The 14,904-nt window shown below is 40.2% G+C and overlaps 1 protein-coding gene across 3 annotated transcripts in view; it reads right to left on the reverse strand.

Moving 5' to 3' along the window:
- The window catches only part of TRIP4 (thyroid hormone receptor interactor 4), a 57,129-nt gene that overhangs the window by 9,552 nt on the left and 32,673 nt on the right, over positions 1-14,904 (reverse strand). For all 3 annotated transcript variants that reach the window (XM_008535027.2, XM_008535026.2, XM_070577198.1), the window contains exon 11: positions 13,787-13,878. In XM_008535027.2, the coding sequence (XP_008533249.2) occupies positions 13,787-13,878 (92 nt within the window). The remainder of the gene's footprint in view (positions 1-13,786; positions 13,879-14,904) is intronic.

A 14,904-nucleotide genomic window follows, 5' to 3' on the forward strand; every position in this document is an offset into this window, starting at 1 on the left:
CCTGTCAACTCTACCTTCAAAAGATATCCAACATCTCACCACTTCTTAGGACCTCCACAGCTACTTCCCTGGTCCAAGGCATCATGTTTCCCTGGATTAGCACAATAACCTCTTAATTGGTCTCTCTGTTTCTGCCCTTAACCCCCTTCTTGTCTATTCTCAACACAGCAGCCAGAGCTATTTTTTAAAAAAAATATCAGATCATGTCACTCTTCTGTTCAAAACTCTCCATTGGCTCTTCATCACAGTCAGAATAAAAGCCTAACTCCTCACCATGATCTACAGGCCCTGGAAAATTTGGCCCCCCATTTCTTTTCTGATGCCTTTTCCTACTAGTCCCCCCTACCCTCTTTTCACTCCACTGCAGCCACACTGGCTTCCTCGTGGTTCTGCCTCTGGGTCTTTGCACTTGCCTATTCCTTCTTCCTGGAATGCTTTCTCCCCCAGATACCCACATGCTTCCCCTCTCTCTTTCTTCAGGACTTTAAATGTCAACTTCATAGTGAGTCTTCCCTGATCATTCTATTTAACATCAGAGCACCAATCTCCTCACAAACCTGGCCCTCTTAATCCCCCCTCCTACTTTATTTTTTTTCTACAGCACTTACTACCATCTGATACTATATAATTTACCTAATTCAGTTTTTTAATTTGGCCTCCTTTTACTAGGATGAAAACCCCAAGAAGGCAGGGATTTTTGTCTGTTTTTGTTCTCGGCACCTGGAATCATGCCTAGCACATAGTAGGCAGCCAATAAATATTTATTGAATGAAAGAACAATGAATTTACCAATTTGTGCAAAGACGCTATCAGGCTTTTTTCTTTTTTTCCTCTTCTTCTTCTTCTCCCCAAAGTCCCCCAGTCATAGTTGTATATTCTAGTTGTGAGTGCCTGTGGTTGTGCTAGGTGCAACGCCGCCTCAGCACGGCCTGATGAGCGGTGCCATGTCCGCGCCTGGGATCCAAACCAGCGAAACCCTGGACTGCCAAAGCAGAGCATGTGAACTTAACCACTCGGCCATGAGGCCAGCTCCTGTGAGGTTATCTTAACGATGCTGAATATGCACATACTGGGAACTGGACACTTTCAGCTCTATAATGCTGGGTAAAAGCAGGTGCTACTCTGTAATCTGTTATCCCTCAAGCTAAATTAGAATTTTTGTGTCGTGGCAAGCGGCCAATAGGCCCTATGTTTAATAAAAACTACCCTGACGTATATTAACAGAGTAAGCAAATGTTAAATAATGGCAAAAGTGATGGATAAATGAAATTAGAGAACAAGAGGTTCCTTAAACCCATTCATGCTTCACAATAAAGATAAACACAATATTAACTTTCCCAACTGAATCTAAATCCAAGTTTCGTGTGAATATCCATTTTCCCAAGCTCTATTACTGAACTTCAGGAGGCTTACAAGAAACAGAGCTAAAGAGCAAAGCAGCCTACAAGGAATAAAGAAAAGTAAGGCCTAGGCATTGGGGTAAGAGATTACTTTTCATGGTAAAATGCATTAAAGCAAAGTCAGCTTGGCAGAGCCTCAATACTTCCAAAACAGCATAACCTCTGCAACCGGGGCCTTGACACTATGGACCACAGTAAACACTAACAAGTGAGAGACTCACAAGAAAGGGACTTTTGGCCTGAGAGTCAAAAAACTAGAATGCAGTTGACCCTGAGAAAGTAAATTAAGAGAAGGGAGGCTTGTATTTATGAAGAATGTGGATAAACTCTGGATGTCATATCCACTTTAGACAATAGACAGGTTAGGGAATGTGGGTTATAAGATCAAGCAATTCAAAGCAACCATTCACATTCAGTAACAGACTCCTCAGGAAGTTGCTGCGGTTCTCGCCTTACCACAACATGACTCCTATCACCTGGTTTCCAGCCTGACGAGCAAGGGAAGTGGGCCTACTCTTCTTTCATGCCTCATAAGTTTCATAGCTGTCTAACATAACAGGTAATTAACTACTAAACAGCCATTTTCTTCTCCTCTCCAGAGGGAAATTGTTCATCAGTCATCTAGAAAACATTTCTTTCGCCATTTTCATAAGAGAAAAAAAGGTTTAGTAGTTTTTGGCCACCACTACTGATTCAGAGCCAAGTGGGCATTTTCACCAACTCTGCAAGCTTCTATTTAGTCCTTGTACTGAAATGATCAGTAATTCCTAAACGATGATACTCTTCACAACAAATTCCCAGATGACCTATAAATCTCTTACCTGTCTCCAGAGGACTAACAGCTAAAGCAAACAGCTAAGAAGGAACTCATTGACAAAGAACATATATTTGCTGCAGGTGTTCTTGGTTTGAACTTTGGGGAACTAGATGGGACATGAAATCAGGCTCTGAAATCTAGTTAGCTGAAAACCAACTCCAAGAAGATTGAGATGATAACACTCAGAAACAGAGAAGGAAATGAGTCTGCTAAAAAGGCCACAGGCACAACAGATCCAAAGAAGCATATCCTGAAAGCAACTGTGATCTCTGAATAATAGTTCTCGTTTACATTTTCCTTCAAAGCAATTCAAGGTGTTCACAGGAAAACTAGCACCTCAGGCCCCAGTATACTGAAGGATAAAAGTTTTCTCACATCAGAGTAACATATTGACCACGATACTTTGACCAGATGACTATCGCATATTTGACAGGAGTTGGAGGAATATCATGCCAGCTGGACTAAAGTGGGATAGTTGAACTCCCATGTACCAGTACCCAATTCAAATCATGTGCCCAGTATCAAGGACAGCGGATTACAGCTCAATGCTATAGACGCCATTCAAATTTGCTCCAGGTGAGAATAATAAGGGGATGGGTGATATGCAGTCTATGGGTCTTACAGCCATTTGTGGAAGATGATTCGGTTGAAGCCACATAGCACTGGTTTCCTGGTTCCATCCGACTAACATTAAAATTTCCACTGTGGCTTTCTGTGCCCTTTGGAATCCTATGCTGGAACCTCTACACACAAAAGAACCCAAGGAAGTATATCTTCTCTAAGATTAACCTCATAGCTTTCTGCCCTGACTCTTCAAGACCTAAATGTGAATCACCCATTCATGACAATTATTTTTGGTCTTAATTTTCATATAGCAGACTTTTATTCCAACTTAAATTAGTGAGAACCAAAAGAAAATTGCTCTTAAAGATACCACATTGTAAGATCCTTAACCATTGACGTCTACTCTGGGACTAATACCAAAGAATGCCAGGACTCCTCTTACATTAAGGACTCTTCAATTTTAGATTTTATCTCCCAATGGCTGACTCAACTGAAAATAAATATTCTGAAGCAGAGCTCAGAGAATCCTTTGACATCAGTTGACATATCAAGGTAAGATCATTATCAAGCAATATGGAGTTATTAATATCAACAATACCCCTTTATCAAATAACATTTGTCTTTTAGAACAAAATAGGTTAAAATATTTTAAGCGGTCCAAATGAAAAATCATAGAAAAACTGACTTTTGTATGGTGATGACACACTACAGAACATCTCTCCTCTACTGCTACAATATAGGTTTCCTTTGCCACAGCTCATTTATGTTAAAAAGTCATTTACCTTAAAAGAAAATTCTTTTCTTTTGTATACCCCATCTGGATTAATGGGACTACCATTCACCCCCTCACCACAACCAGAAACCCAAGTTTACCCTAGATTTCTCTCTTTCTCTCACCCTTCAAATCCAATCAAATCACCAAGACCTAGAGACTTTACCTCCTAAATATTTTGATCAGCTGTTCCTTTCTGTCCAACTCAACTGCCGGAGCATTGTTGCAGTCCTTCATCTTGCCTCACCTGGGCAATCATGGTAATTTCCTAAATCATCTCTTTGTTTTTAGGCCTGCCCCATCCATCCTTCCTACTGTTGCCAGGACAATCTTTCTAAAATGCACATCTCATTATATCACTTACATGGTTGCCTTCAGAATACAATTCAAATTCCTTCACATGGCATTTAAAGCTTTTCATATCCATTGCTTGCCTCTCCATTTATTGTCACCATCATTTATTGAGTACGTACTATGGAGCATATAAGCAGGCTATATGCTAGAACACTGGAGATAAAAAGGTGAATAAAACATAGATGATGACCTAAAGGAACTACATGTGAACATATAATTACAAAAAAAAAAAAAAGTAAAAAAATGCAATAATGGGGGCCAGCTCAGTGGCACAGTGGTTAAATTCGCACGTTCCACTTCAGTGGCCCAGGGTTTGCTGGTTCGGATCCCGAGTGCGGACATGGCACTGCTTGGCAAGCCATGCTGTGGCAGGCATCCCACATATAAAGTGGAGGGAGATGGGCACAGATGTTAAGTCAGGGCCAGTCTTCCTCAGCAAAAAAAAAAAAAAAAAAAAAAGAGGAGGCTTGGCAGCCGATGTTAGCTCAGGGCTAATCTTCCTCAAAGAAAAGAAAGGAAAAAAAAAAATGTAGGGGCAGGCCGGCGGTGCAGCAGTTACGTGCGCATATTCTGCTTCAGCAGCCCAGGGTTTGCTGGTTTGGATCCTGGGTGTGGACATGGCACTAGTTGGCAAGCCATGCTGTGGTAGGTATCCCACATAGAAAGTAGAGGAAGATGGGCATGGATGTTAGCTCAGGGCCAGTTTTCCTCAGCAAAAAGAGGAGAATTGGCAGCAGTTAGCTCAGGGCTAATCTTCCTCAAAAAACAAACAAACAAACAAAATGCAATGATATAAATATAAACACAGAACCCCAGAGAAGGAAGTGATTAATCCCGTCAAGGAGGAAACAGGCTGAGGTCAGGGAAGACTTCACAGAAAGAGTGACATCTGAGCTGTTTTAAAGGATGAACTCTCCTGGTAGCCAAGAGCATGGAGACATCATATAGGTTTGTCTACTGAGGAAGATATAAATTCTGCTTTCTGTAGGACTCACCTTTTTTAAAGATTTTTATTTTTTTCCTTTTTCTCCCCAAAGCCCCCCAGTACATAGTTGTCTATTCTTCGTTGTGGGTCCTTCTGGTTGTGGCATGTGGGACGCTGCCTCAGTGTGGTCTGACGAGCAGTGCCATGTCCGCACCCAGGATTCGAACCAACGAAACACTGGGCCGCCTGCAGCGGAGCGCGCGAACTTAACCACTCGGCCACGGGGCCAGCCCCAGGACTCACCTTTTTTAGAAGCTTCCTTAACCCTCCCCACCCTGCCTCCAGCCAAGCTGAGTTAGGAGTTAGGTCCCCTCCTTTGCGCATTCCTTTGTTCATATGATAATTACCATGGTTGGGTTTTCTTGTCTCAGTCTCTTCTAGTAGACTTAAAGATCTAGAGGGAATGGAGTATCTTGTTAAAACTCTGGATTCTTAGTCTTTAGCACAGTGCCTGGCACATGACAGATGGTCAATAAGTACTTGCTGAATGTATGATTATATAATATTCTGAGCAGTAAAATCTTAAATTAGAAGATAATTTACCACCTGGTTCACACAGTAGACTGGATGACAAACCAAGAAGCCTTGAACAGATTGCAAGAAGATAGCAAGGCTACAACAGATTCCTCCTACACCAGGTAGATACTTTCTCTCTCTCAGCCTGCGTTATTTACAGGTAAAATAAAGATGTCATGTTAAGTGATTGATTCTACCTACATAAAACCTCTTGCATCTGTCCCCCTCTTGTCTAATTCCACTGGCATTATCATAGAACAGGTTTTTAAAAACATCTCAGGGCCAGCCCAGTGGTGCAGTGGTTAAGTTTGCACGTTCCGCGTCAGTGGCCCGGGGTCCACCAGTTCAGATCCCGAGTATGGACATGGCACCACTTGGCAAGCCATGCTGTGGTAGGCGTACCGTATATAAAACAGAGGAAGATGAGCATGGATGTTAGTTCAGGGCCAGTCTTCCTCAGCAAAAAGAGGAGGATTGGCAGCAGTTAGCTCAGGGCTAACCTTCCTCAAAAATAAATAAATAAATAAAAACATCTCTACCCTGGATGACAACTGCCTTCTCACTAGTCTTCCCGCCTTCAGTCTCTTCATTGCAATCCATCTGCCACATTGCTGCCAGATTGGTTTTCCTCAAGCAATACACTGATCACCTCCAAAACAACCCTCCCCCATCCCATAACTGACTACAGAAAAAGCCTTACCTCTGTAGCCTATCATTCAAAGCTATCTACTGTCTGACCACAACATGCCTTTCCATTTTGTCTGCTACTTGTTCCTCTTTACCCATACTCTTCTCTCAACAAACTGGTTTGCTATTTCTCTCCATATAGGCCCATAACTTCCCACCTCACATTACTCCCTGTCTTTGGAATATGCTTTTCTACCACCTAAGTAGAAAGACTTGAACAACAATCCCAATTCTACCGTTTACTAACTGACAGCATGCAAATTATTTTAACTCTCTGAGTCTTAAGTTCTCTCACCTTTAAAAAAGGGGTAATGATTCCTTGCTTGGAGTTGTTGTAAGGATTAGAAAAAAACATACATAATAGGCCTGGCACAAATAAATAAGCAAAAAGTGATAGATTTTATTATTACTATCCTTCAAGGCTAATTCAAAAGCCACCTTGTTAATAAAGTCTTTTGGAATCCTTCCCGGCTGGAAGCAACACTTTCCTCCTTTAAATTCCTCAGAGGCCATCTTTACTTCTCTTAAGACAGCTTTGCTTTTTATTAGTGGTCTTTCAAATATTCTGAGGACAGAACCCATGGTTGATTCCTCTTTTTATTTCTTTTAGTGTCTAAAACAGTGTCTGATTTATAGTAGGCATTTATTGATGAATAAACATTTAGGAAAACCCTAAGAATTATATGTCCATTTTCAGATGAAAAGCTAAACATTAACGAATTTCCATAAATGCATAGAAATGTGTTAATAATCCCCTCCACTACTTCAGAAGTACAACAGAAAGCATAATGCTTCCTGTATTATTAAAAAATGGACAAGGATTCTACAGATAGAAAACTCTGAAGAATCCACCAGAAAATATTAGAAATAATCAACAACTACAGCAAAGTTGCAGGATACAAAATGAACTTACAAAAATCAGTTGCATTTCTATACACTAGTAACGAACTAGCAGAAAGAGAACTCAAGAACACAATCCTATTTACAATCACAACAAAAAGAATAAAATATCGACGAATAAATTTAACCAAGGAAGTGTAAGACCTATACAGTGAAAACTTTAAGACAGTGAAATGAATTGATGATGACATAAAGAAATGGAAAGATATTCCATGCTCATGGATTGGAAGAATAAACATAGTTAAAATGTCCATACTATCTAAAGCAATCTACAGATTCAATGCAATCCCAATCCAAATCCCAATAACATTCTTCACAGAAATAGAAAGAACAAAGGATCCCAAAATTTATATGGAACAACAAAAGACCCCAAATAGCCAAAGCAATCCGGAGAAAAAAGAACAAAGCTGGAGGCATCACAATCCCTGACTTCGAAATATACTACAAAGCTAGAGTAATCTAAACAGCATGGTACTGGCACAAAAACAGATATACAGATCAATGGAACAGATACACAGATCAATGGAACAGAAATAAAACCACACATCCATGGACAGCTAATCTTCCACAAAGGAGCCAAGAACATATAACAGAGAAAGGAAAGTCTCTTCAATAAACGCTGTTGGGGAAACTGGACAGTCACATGCAAAAGAATGAAAGTAGGCCATCATCTTACATCATACACAAAAATTAACTCAAAATGGACTAAAGACTTGAATGTAAGACCTGAAAACATAAAACTCCTAGAAGAAATATAGACAATATACTCTTTGACATCAGTCTTAGCAGTTTCTTTTTGCATACTATATTTACTCAGGCAAGGGAAACAAACAAACAAAAAAAAACAAATGTGACTACATCAGACTAAAGAGCTTCTGCAAGGCAAAGGAAACCAGGAACAAAATGAAAAGACAACCCACCAACTGGGAGAAAATATTTGCAAATCATGTATCAAATGAGGGGTTATTTTCCAAAAAATATAAAGAACTCAACAACAAAAAAACAAACAACCTGATCAAAAAATGAGCAGAGGATATGAACAGACATTCAGACATTTTCCCAAAGATACAGATGGCCAACAGGTATATGAAAAGATGTTCAATGTCACTAATTATTAGGGAAGTGCAAATCAGAACTACAATGCGATATCACCTTATACCCATTAGAATGGCTATAATTAACAAGACAAAAAAATAACAAATGTTCGACAGGATGTGGAGAAAAGGGAACCCTCATACACTGCTGGCGAGAATGCAAACTGGTGCAGCCACTTTGGAAAACAGTATGGAGATTTCTCAAAAAATTAAAAATAGAAATACCGTATGATCCAGCTATCCCAATACAGGGTATTTATCCAACAAAGATGAAATCAACAATACAAAGAGATTTATGCACCTGTATGTTCATTGCAGCACTATTCACAACAGCCAAGACGTGGAAGCAACCCAAATGCCCATCAACTGATGAACAGATAAAGATGATGTGGCATATATATACAATGGAATACTATTCAGCCATAAAAAAGACAAAACCATCCATTTGCAACAACATGGACAGACATTAAGCGAAATAATCCAGACAGAGGAAGACAAACACCGTATGACTTGACTAATATGCGGAAGATAAACTAACACAGGGATAAGGAGAACAGATTAGTGGTTACCAGAGGGGAACGGGGTGTGGGAGGGAGGGCGAAAGGTTTGTAAAGGGGCACATATGCATGGTGATGGATAAAAACTAGACTGCAAGATGCAGTCTATACAGAAACTGATATATATTGGGGCCGGCCTGGTGGCACAGCAATTAAGTTCGCACGTTCCGCTTTTCAGCAGCCCGGGGTTCGCCAGTTTGAATCCTGGGTGTGGACATGGCACCACTTGGCACGCCATGCTGTGGTAGGTGTTCCACATATAAAGTAGAGGAAGATGGGCATGGATGTTAGCTCAGGGCTAGGCTTCCTCAGCAAAAAAAGAGGAGGACTGGCAGTAGTTAAGCTCAGGGCTAACCTTCCTCAAAAAAAAAAAAAGAAAGAAACTGATATATAATAATGTACACTTGAAATTACACAATGTTATAAACCAATAAGACCTCAATAAAATAATTTTTAAAAATGTACATAGCTATCCTCCATTTATCAAATGGGCACTTGATACCCAGGTTGCAAACAACTCTAAACATAGTCTGTTCCAACCTAGACACTCCAGTAAATGTTCTGGTTTTCATGAGAACTCTGAAAATACATTCCCTGTCTCCCCCAAGTGAGCTGTGATTTTAAGGAACTACCTGGGCTTAGGCTAGTTGTTGCAGACATCCAGTTCCCCTTTTTGATGGGTCTCAGATACCCATATACAACAAACATTTTAGGTTTATGAATTAGCAGGTTTTCTCAGTACGACAGGCTGTTTTTCACATATTTTAAAAGAGAATTTGGAGTCTCTGCATTTTTCAAGGCCAATGCCTAGTTTGAAACTTAACTATTATCTCCTTTACTCTCTAATTTTTTACCTCTGACTTACAGACAGACAATCCATTGGTGATAGAAGTTGATGATTTCCACACAGGAAGTGATATACACAGCCTTCCTGAAGATCTATATCACTTAGATATTCTTATGGAAGAAGGAACAAGTAATATTCTCTTCTCCATTGGAAGACGGCAATTCTATTGCTGATGTCAATTATACAGGCACCCAGCAGTAGAAGTGCTTCAGCATAATTCCTTGAAGATAGGGTCTTGGCTATTACAAAAGGCATAAGGTCAAATGAACCAAAGGGTCAGTAAAGCTGGCAGGAGAGGAGTGGATTCAGTACAGAAGATACAGAATAATCAATGATCTCGGAGATTTCAGACAAATCAGATTTTCTATTGAAGGCAGAGATATAAATAGTACAAACACAACACAGACGTAGAAACAAAAGCCACCAACTCAACTTCTTGTTTGAAAACTTGTTAGGTCTAGAGAACTGTTCAAACCACAGCTGCTAATGGTTATGGATTTGGCAATCAAAATGTCTTTGTTAAAAAAAAGTTTTAACTGCCTTACTATTGAGGTTACAAACCACAGCCTTGATGCATCATTGCAGTCAACATTCCCCCCGCTGTTTTTGAGAGCTTACATCTGCTGCTGGCAGATAAAATGCTGGCAAACGGCATGGGCTTCTTCCAGAGGAATACAGGGGAAGTTTTAACTAGATGGCTCTCATCTTCTTTTCTCTCCTGAGTTACGCCCACAGCCTTTTCTGTACCACTCCTATCTTGTCCAGGTTGATCCCTTGCCATCACTCAGGAGGGTTGAGGGTCTAGTGGGATTTTTTCTGGCAAAATTAGCCATGCCACCCATACTACTCTTAGAAGATAAAAGGAAGATGAGTTCTTAGCTCAGGGGAAAGCATTTAAAGGACATACTTTTAAAGCCACTTACAGTGTAGTGCACTTGATTTTAAACAACCACTAATAAAACCTTTCCAGTTATTTTTTTAAAGGAACTAAATGATCACACTATGCCAAAAATAATGAGGACTTAGTATATTTTAACTCATCAAAGAAAGGCCAAGAATGCGAGGTCAGGAAATAAATTACTGAGTTTCTTCAGGGAAGGAAAAAGTTAGGGACAAGATGGAGAAGTAAAATGTGGTCCAAGTCACATGGGAGATTAGTTTCAGTTGAAATAAAAATTGCTAGATTCACACTGGTTTTCAAAGAATATACAATTCATCTGGGTGATGAGAAATGAGTATGGAAATGCATAAAGAAGACGTATGTCAGGAAACTGAACCCTGGATGGTTCTCCCTCAGTGATCTGGCCTATGAGGATAAAAGAAAACCAAGCATACCAAGATTAGCACTCCCTAAACTGTATATACCACAAAATACCAGTTCTATAGTATATAAGTAGGAAGTGGAAGGGGGGGTGCATTTTATAGTCAAAAAGTTTTGTGAACACTGCATGTTGTACCCACCAGATATATGAGGGAGTTATATCAGAGAGTCATAATCCACACTAACATATTAGAGGTCCTGAGAAGATCTGTAGTAAACAAACAAGTTTGTTTAATCCAAATACATTTTCCAAATGTATGTGTCCATAGAACTCCCCCCGCCCTTTTTTTCCCCAGAGAACTCCTATGCTATGGAACAGTTCGGGAAATGCTAGTCCTAAATTCCTAAATTTTCAACTCATTCTTGCAGAAACAAAAATAAGGTTGGTAAAACAGTCTAGGCAATCACATTTCTTACATCACAGAATCCTAGTTCAAACAGAGACAGGTAGATTACCAAGGATGCTTGAGACATTTTCTAAAAGGCAGCCAAATAACAAAGCTACATCTTTTAAAAGTGACAAGATCCTTACCCAATAAATAATCCCCAAATAGGGCTAATGTCAATTCTAATACATTCATGTGCTACCCTCAAACACAGAAAAGACAATGGGGAAAAGCTGACAATAGGGAAAATGGGGATGGGATGGCTGAGTTTGGTGAAGCCTAGTGGCTTCTGGCATTTGGAGATATTCTGTCATACATCAGGGAAATTCATAAGGAGAGTTGCCAGGACTTCCAGCTGGGAGCATATGGGAGGACTCCTACACTTTGGTGCGGTGCCCTCAGCTCCTTAGGATAAAAGACAGAATATAAGCTCAAGGAGGAGTATCATGCTGACCCCAAAGAGAGGTATCCCTGAGAAACCAGAAAGATTTGTTTTGTTAGTTAGATTTCTAATTCCCTTAACTCTTGTGGTATTCCACAGACTAGGATTACAGTTTTCTACACTTCTCTATACAAATTTTTGGCAGAAAAAGATTGGCTAACTGTCTAGGGACTGAAATTATTTGACCTTGTATCAGGTGGTGGTTTGCTTGATTTACCAATGAGAAAGTAAAGAAGAGGCCCCTTGCCAAAAACCACCACCCACACTGCCAGATGCTCCTGGGTTCTCTTTCCGAATGCAAATATCCTAAGAAGAAAATATAACACATTAAATTATACTAACGTGTTAATGACTGTGAGAGTCTCTAAAACTGTAAAGTCTGCACCGGTGCAAGGAATTTTTTTTTTTTTCCAAAGACTGGCACCTGAACTAACGACTGTTGCGAATCTATTTTTTTTTTTTTTCTGCTTTTTCTCCCTCAATCCCCCCAGTACATAGTTGTATATTTTAGTTGTGGGTCCTTCTAGTTGTGGCATATAGGGATGCCGCCTCAACATGGCCTGATGAGCGGAGCCATGTCTGTGCCCAGGATCCGAACCAGCGAAACCCTGGGCCGCCGAAGCAGAGCATGTGAACTTTAACCACTGGGCCACGGGGCCAGGCCCTGTAAGGAATATTTATAATTATTACTTCTAGACTTAAAGAAATGGAGAAGAGGAGAGGAAAGACACTGGAAAAATAAGCAAAAAGCCCATACAAGGATTAAACAAGGGGTGGAAAACAAAGGGCCTCCACGTGTCTATGGTTTTGCCTATGTGTGGATCAGGTACTAAGGGCAAAACAAAAGGCTAGGAGTCAAAATTCATGCCAAAATGCATGCAGTGTAAGCATATACATAAAGTAATCAGAGAAGGCAATCCACAAGGTAATGAAAGATAGAAAACTAGAGGGATAATAACTATTGGCTAAAATCTGTGAGAAAAGGAGAAGGTGAGATAGATACGATTAGTTTTTTTAAAAAGCAGACTAACAACAGTAATGAAAGGCAAGTAAGTCTGGAAAACAAAAAATTTACTGAGAAAAATAAGCTGAAGAACATTTTCTTAAGCACAGCAGTAAAAGCCCTATTACCTAAAGTAACTGTTCAAAGAAGAGGAAAATCATACTGTCAGGTAAGATTCTTCATGCTTCAAAGATGGACTTTCCCATTTTGGATTTCTGCTAGTGTGAGTCTAAACACAGGGCTCTAAATTTCAAGGGTTTTCCAATCAAGCTAAAATGCTTTGGCTCCCTCTGCTGTTCAAAAATGTACTTTAGTTATGTCAGTTGAATCTTTAGTGATGAAAATAAATAAAAACACATACATATGTACATACAAACATTCACACACCCCTCCCAAACCTGGCATAGTCCAGGCAATCAGAGTTCAAACACATTTGCCTGTCATAAATTCCCCAGCCTGGACCAAATGTTCCCAAATAAGTGATAACAAACCCTACCAGCCCCACGACCTTATTGAAATAATTCAAGGGATCGTGGAGGGTTTCTTCACCAAAAGCAGCAAAGTTGGTTGGTTTTTTGTTGTTGTTGTTGTTTTGGTGAGGAAGATTGGCCCTGAGCTAATATCTGTTGCCAATTTTCCTTTTTTTTTCCCCTCCCCAAAGCCCCAGTACATAGTTGTACATCCTAGCTGTATGCCTTTCTAGTTCTTCTAGGTGGGATGCTACCTCAGCATGGCTTGACAAGCAGCGCTAGGTCCACACCCAGGATCTGCACCAGTGAACCCAGGGCCACTGAAGCAGAATGTGTGAACTTGACCGCTATGCCACGGGGCCAGCCCCGCAAAGTTTTATTAAGGGATGAGGACCCTACACTTGTTAGCTGGATTGTGGCAATAGCTTTTTATGTAGAAATGTGTATGTACCAGTCCTCCATATACCAGAAACCAAAGCATCACTAAGTTTTCACTGCTTCTGCCCTGGTCTTTTCTCTCCCCAATATTTCCTTATCAAAAGACTCTTCTCACATGTCTAAATTCAGTTGCTAACACCTTACTATCTCCAGGATGTTCTGTATTGAAGGATCTACAGGTCAGCTATGGTGGCAAATCGAGCATCTGTCCAAGATAAGTGTTCTTTACTCACCTGATCCTTAAATTGCTTCTGGGACAAGCAGTCAGTTAGGTCCACACAGCCCAGAAGACAACCTGACGGATAGTCGTTGGGAAATTCCACATCTGAATCAAAAATAACAGAAGGATTAGATAAATTTCCTTCTCTGTGACCCTGGAACTCATGAATTCGTTTTCAATTCTCAACAAATCACTTTATCTTCTATTTGTAGATATAAGGAATACAATGAGGTTTTTATTTGGCACAACTGTTTGTATTTTGGCAAAAAAGTTAGTGAATGACTGGCTTAGTCCACTATCCACCCCCTAAGCGATAGGAAAACTACCCTCTCACTATTGAAGTTCAAGGACCCCACAACTTCACGCCAAACAAATGTATTCCACTATACTCAACTGGATCAGACTGGAGTTTGGTGGTGACGGCTTCTAGAAACAAGCCACAGGTGTAAAGAGAAAAACCATAAAAATGTAGCAAAAGCCATAAGAATGTCAGAACACAAATTTAAAACAAGCCAGTCATATCAGTCAAAACAGAAATGCGTTTTTAAGGAAACATGCACTTTTGATTCCTAAAATTTGGCCTCTTAAAGACTTTTAAAGGGGCTGGCCTGGTGGCATAGCGGTTAAGTTTGCACATTCCGCTTTGGCAGCCCGGGGTCCACCGGTTCAGATCCCAGGTGTGGACTTAGACACGACTTGTGAAGCCATGCTGTGGCAGGCGTCCCACATAAAATAGAGGAAGATGGGCACGGATGTTAGCTCAGGGCCAGTCTTCCCCAGCAAAAAGAGGAGGATTGGCGGCAGATGTAAGCTCAGGGCTAATCTTCCTCAAAAAAAAAATATATTTAAAAAAATAGAAAAAAAACCCTTTTAAAGGTGGCTCTGTAATTGTCCTCTCATTCTACCTTCAAAACAACTGTATGAGCTGGATAAAAGGAAAGGAAAACAAGACACCCAAGTGTCAGAAGTGGTTTTTAGTATACAAATTTATTGTGTTTGGGGTTATTCCCAACATACACTGCTTCAGTGTATCACCCCGATCTGTCCAAATCCAACAGCAGATGTCTATTTGGGTCACTCCTGATAAAAAAGTTTTATTTGTAATTGTTCTTCCCAATCTAAAGGTCTCAG

This window comes from Equus przewalskii, chromosome 1 (assembly GCF_037783145.1).
Source record: "Equus przewalskii isolate Varuska chromosome 1, EquPr2, whole genome shotgun sequence".
Taxonomy (NCBI): Eukaryota; Metazoa; Chordata; class Mammalia; order Perissodactyla; family Equidae; genus Equus; species Equus przewalskii.